General features: G+C 30.5%; 1 protein-coding gene across 1 annotated transcript; it reads right to left on the bottom strand.

The window, feature by feature from the left end:
- Nucleotides 1-276: 276 nt before the first annotated feature.
- On the bottom strand, nucleotides 277-4,996 carry LOC145123659 (putative protein phosphatase 2C 6). The gene is made up of 4 exons (XM_079058863.1): nucleotides 4,469-4,996; nucleotides 1,613-1,900; nucleotides 1,103-1,208; nucleotides 277-1,003 (listed from the first exon to the last, which is right to left on the bottom strand). Exons 1-4 carry the CDS (start codon nucleotides 4,910-4,912, stop codon nucleotides 687-689), a joined length of 1,155 nt encoding a protein of 384 aa, XP_078914989.1. The 5' UTR covers nucleotides 4,913-4,996; the 3' UTR covers nucleotides 277-686.
- Nucleotides 4,997-5,910: the final 914 nt, after the last annotated feature.

The following is a 5,910-nucleotide window of genomic DNA, read 5'->3' on the forward strand; positions in this document are numbered from 1 at the left end:
GGCCGGTTTTGCATACTACTATGCTTTATTTGGACTTCCCTTGGACCGGATCAGACCAAATTGGACATTTTAACTGGACCTGTTTTTATATTAGTATTATTATTTATTTTGTTGCATCTTTTATTTTGAGGAATCCTTTTGTTATTGGTAGTAGAGACTTTGATCGAGAAAATAAAACCAAGATTATAAAAATCTTAATTAACTTTTTTTTTTCACAATCAATTTTTAAGATTTCCGAAAACAACTTAGGCTACCCTAAAACACAAACACCTAGAATGCTCAATAATCAAAATATATTTCGGTTGTAACGCAATACACCAACATCAAATATCATTCGACGATCGGTCAAATAAGAACATTAATCATATGACAGAACTTCGAAAAATTACATAACAAAATAAATTAATAATAACCTTGTTGATCAAAACCAATGAGCACCAATAATCACATGTTAAATAGCACAGTTAAATGCTCATCTTTTCACCAAGATCATCATCATCATCATCATGACTCATCATAGTTTCTTATACTCATCATTTGTCTGAATAGATAATGGATCAAAACCAAGTAAAAGTTAGGTATTATGATCTTGCTCACCAACTTGGAAACCAGTCAGCTTTATCCAAGCTCTTAATCTAAGCTCTTAAACTGTTCAGATCGTTTTACAAGTTCTTTTTGTTCATGTATTATGATGATGATGATATATGATGATGCTTTCTCTTTGATTTAAGATCAACAACAATTACCGATATGTTATCAGAGCTATTTCTTCCCATGGCTATCTCAATTAGGCTGTCAGCCAGGATTTGCGCCGCCGGTACTTCACTGGTGGCAGACCGCCGCCGCCGCCGCAAAATCCGACGAGCCACCTCACCCACCTCAGTGTTTGATATCACACCCCAAAGTCCATCACTTGCTATTATTAAGCACTCGTCTTCATCGGTTCTTGTTGTGAATGTTATTTCGGGTACTGGAATTATCCACGGTCTTAAGTATCGGTCACCTGGAGATATTACTGATAGTTACTGCTACTGATACCGATACTGGTACTGGTACTAGTAATGATACTGATAAAATAAAGTTGAGTAAAATGTGGGATTACCAATCGCTCGTGACATGGCAAGGACTCCAAATACTCTAGCTCCATTCCAATTTATGACTTTTCCGTCCTGTTCTTCGATTCTCAAGAGCTCGTCTTCTCTATCGGGCTGTAGAAGCAATGGAATACAAGATATCATTTAATTTCGTTTAAGAAAATAAATAATCATGTTGAGATTTGCCTAAAATAAGAAAAGGTGAACTGGGTTTTATCACTTTTAAAAAAGAAGTCAAGGCTTTAATTTCAAAGCATCCCATTTTTAAGATCAAAATACACTTTAAGTATTTGATTTTTTTTTCTAAAGTGTAGAAAAGCATGAGTTAATTATTTTTGAAACTGTGTGAAATACTAATATCCCAAGTCTATAAGATTGTAAAATTTGTCATCTAGTGATTTTTTTTCTCATGATGCCTATGGTGTTTCTCCGGTTTTTTAGATCATTTTCCTGTATATTCTTATGTTGAATTTTATCTATGATTTTTCATTAGACAGGTTGTTGGGAATCTTTGAGACCTTCTGATCAACTGTTAAAGGGATTGATTCTTTGCCACGGAAAAGCACTGCTCGAGAATCACCACAGTTTGATACGATGATTTGGCAACCGGATAACACCACTGCAACTGCGGTGGATCCAACGATTTCAGGTGCTGCAGCCTCTGATAAGACTTCATTGTCAGCCCTTTCAAAGCTACTGGACATCACTGACTCCCATCTTTGTTTCCATTTATAGCCGTTAGCTGCTTCTTGATCCCACTCTTCTGCTATCACTTCATGCATTCGCTCTGCACAAAATTTCGCCACCTGGTAATTAAAACCAAAAAAATGAAATAATTTTTTTATTCTATTATATATTGCTCCATTTTCACCCAATTTTTTGCACTAAAATAATGTAAAGTAATACTATAACACTAAATTAGGCATATATGTTTTTGTCCTTCAATTTGATTTTTCACAATTCTAGTTAATTGCATATGTAAATAGTAATATTTGGTTATTTAATAAAATGTTTGTTTAATAATATAATTATGTAGTAACTAATTTCGAAGTATTTTATATACAAAAGATTAATTTGGTTGTAATTGTTTAATGTTATATTAGTATTTATTAAGTTGCCCTAATAAATATTAAGACATTTGTTAAAAGCTATTGAATATTCTGCTACTTTTGAAAATCTATAATACAAGTTAAAAGAGGGAAAACAGGTGGAAAATTTTTAGGTGGAAAATATGTTGTAAAAGTAGTCGAAGAATTAGATATTAATCACTATCTAAACCAAATCTACTCCATTTTAATACACAAAATAATGTTATGTGTCAGATAGAAACTATAGGTTTAAAAGTCAAATGAGTGTTTTTGAATTATTTGACGGACTCAAACCAAATCTTCTCAAGATTTTTCTAAAGCAGATACGTTAGTATTTCTTTATTGTTCTTTCCGATTAAAATAACTTTTAATCTGAAATGTATTAATATGAGTTATTTTTGTAAGATTATCAGCTTGTTTTTTCTCATACTTTCCTACTCAAAAGATAACAAAAAATACAAAAACATTCCTTTCTTTTTAATATGAGAACATGCAAAAAGTATTATTATGATTATTATTTTTTGTTCAAACCTTATAACCCAAAAATAGATCGCTACAAATGTCATCCTAGCAAGCTACAAGATTTGTTTGTGAAGGTAAATTAGATGTTTAAAGTTCGAAGTTAATAATGGGGTAATTTTGAGATTTTAGTAAAAGAAAAAAGATCCAAAATATGAAATAGTAAGAAGAAAAAGAAACTAACTATTGTATGAAAAATACAAAAAGTTACTATTTTAGACTGTTAAAAAAACAAAAATCTCATTTTCAATTTAATCTAGAAGTTCATCATGTTACTTAATGACAACTAGGAAAAGGTCCGTGCGTTGCACGGGTGAAAGTTTAGTGGCAAAAATATAAAGAAGTAAAAATAAAGTGCCATAATTATAAAAAGGAAAAGTTTGTTGAAACTTTAGTGGCAAAATTAATAAAAATAAAGTACCAAAACTATAAAGAGGAAAAGTTTGTTGAAACTTTAGTGGCAAAATTATAAAAAAGTAAAAATAAAGTGGGAAAATTACAAAAAAATAAAGAAAAATGGTTTTAAAAAAGTAAAAGTGAAAGTTTAGTGGAAAAATATGAATGAGTAAAAATAAAGTGACAAAATTATAAAAATGAAAAGTTTGTTGAAACTTTAATGGCAAAATTAAGAAAAAGTAAAAATATAGTGTTAAAATTATAAACATGCGTTTATATATATATATATATATATATATATATATATATATATATATATATATATATATATATATAATTAATTTAAAATAGTAAAATGTTGAATTAGAAAGTCGTGTTCTTTTTTTATTTTATAAAATATTCTAAAGTAATTTAAAATTTTAATTATTAAAGTCTCTTGGAAGGGAAACACCAAACACGTGTGCTAAAGACAAAGAAAAATGATAAATGCCATTCACAATAACCACTCCCAACACGCTACGTGTCATGCAAGTCAGAATCAACTAGATTGTATTTACATTCATAAAAGCTGGCATAATTTATTAGTTACTTTTCCTTTTCGTTTTATTTTTATGATTACGTGTTTTCGTGAAAAATACCCATAAATAACTATATAACATTTTTTTTTCTATATTAATTACAATATATTCCAAGATCATGAAAATATATTATTGGGTTACATTTTGATTTCTCTCAAATAACTGTAATATGGTAAACGGTAAAATTTTATGTAAGTTATTCCTACACAATATTTTTTTATATATAATAATTTAAGTTTTACAAAATTATTCAATATAATATTTTAAAATACAAATTATTGTATATAGGAAAGATTGTTATGTAGTAATCCTCTTTCTTTCTATTATGTGTGTTCTCAATTTACGTATTAAATAATTTATGTTTTATAAAATTATATTTAGTTATATAATATTTTAAAAACACATATTATTATACATGAAAAAAAAAAATATTGTGTAAGAATCTGATGAAACTATAGATAATAAGTTAATGCACATGAAATATTTCAAGAATTTATGGTCAACGATAAAAAATTTTGGAATTTTCGTTATCCTCAAATTTTAATAAGTAATAATCAAATCTTGTCTGATGAGCAATATCTTCTAGTGATTCACTGACACACAAGAGATCGACATCAATTCCATCGTACGATAATGAATGAAAATGAAACGAAGACAATGAAATGATTCACACAAGACTTATAATCAAACGAATAACAAACTCGATTTGATTTTGACCAAATGTGTATGAATTTTTCGTAAAATTTGAATCTGAAACTGAAAATTTATGACAGAACTTAAGAAGCTAGCTTACTTGTGATCCACCATGGCCATCGTAAACGCCGAAGAAATGAATCGGAGAGATCTCGACGGAGGTTCCAGAACCAGGATTCGTACATCCTCCGACGTGATCGCACGTATGCGACATGAATCCCGGCACCACCGCAACCGCATCCTCCATCTCCTTCCGCCGTCCGATTACCGATCTAAACCCCCACACGACACCCTTATTCCTCCGCACGCACTTCTTCAACTTCCTAGCTACTCCTCCTTCCTCACCTTCATGTTCCACCGTCAACGTAAGCGGCACCACCGCCGCAGCTAAAATCTCGTCGGAAGAGCTGCTGGTGGTTATGGAGAGATTGCTGGAAAAGTCGACGTCGCTGCTGCTAAATACCGAAGAAACCGTTGAACTCGCTGATGAAATCTCCGACGAGTCAACGTGGTTAGCATCTCCGTCTTCGGAATCCATGAGCATTGTTGAAAACACACAGAGTAGTAATGGAGAAATCAAAAATGTGTGTGTTAATGGAGAATGATGATTGTGTGAAATAAAATGAAGGAGAAAGGGGGCCTGAGATGATGACACGTATGAGTGGTCGTATCTTTAACTCTTTAAGTACAATAACACGTGTAATGTTTTCTTTATCAAATGATTTGATTGTAAAAGATTGGAGTACGTTCAAGAAATGAAAAAAAAAATTAAAATAGATCTACAAGGTGTTAGGATTCAACCTTATAGTTTACTATTAAAAAAATCATATAAAATCCTATAAGACATATAAGTAATTTTGGTTTATTTTTTAAAAGAGTTGTTAGAGAGAAAACATGGAGTCCAACAAACATAGACATTTGTAGGACTCCAACAGATACTTGTAGGACTATATCGCACCGATAAAATATATACTAAAATCTGACCACATAGATAAATGCACAATAATGATAGACAACGGGTGTGTTAAGGGTGTGTTAAGTATGAGGGGTGTAGACATTCGCTCTAATACCATATATAATATATATGTAGAATCTCTTATTTGTTTTCCAAAAGAATGAGGAGCAACTCCAACATATATATTCATTTATAGAATTATAGAATTATGTAACATCGATGTAAAATAAACAAACATATTTTTTTCTAAGTAAAACACAAATATATATATCCTAAAGAGAGTGGTGAAGACTAGATTAGCTTTCCAAGATATAAAGAATGTAACCAAGATAGGAATGAATAACTCTAGCAACAAGTTACAGGATACAAGCCCCCTTTTTATATACAACCAACTTGATCACATAGATAGTGTAGCGAGTTGGTTACGAATCATAAAATAGGTACCTTGATCAGTCATTAATATACAAATCATAAAATAGGTACCTTGATCAGTCATTAATATACAAATCATAAAATAGGTACCTTGATCAGTCATTAATATATATAAATTGAATTAATAAACAAATACCATCTATCTTGTCTAATTT

Source organism: Lactuca virosa, chromosome 7, assembly GCF_052849685.1.
Source record: "Lactuca virosa cultivar CGN04683 chromosome 7, Lactuca_virosa_CGN04683_v6, whole genome shotgun sequence".
Classification (NCBI taxonomy): Eukaryota; Viridiplantae; Streptophyta; class Magnoliopsida; order Asterales; family Asteraceae; genus Lactuca; species Lactuca virosa.

Excerpts from the sequence above, each read along its gene's own strand:
- LOC145123659 (XM_079058863.1), bottom strand. The coding sequence starts at position 4,912 with ATGCTCATGGATTCCGAAGACGGAGATGCTAACCACGTTGACTCGTCG. Across the intron at positions 1,209-1,612 it reads CTTTAACAGTTGATCAGAAG|CCCGATAGAGAAGACGAGCT; the intron begins GTCTCAAAGATT and ends TTGCTTCTACAG. Across the intron at positions 1,004-1,102 it reads TGCCATGTCACGAGCGATTG|GTGACCGATACTTAAGACCG; the intron begins GTAATCCCACAT and ends TAATATCTCCAG.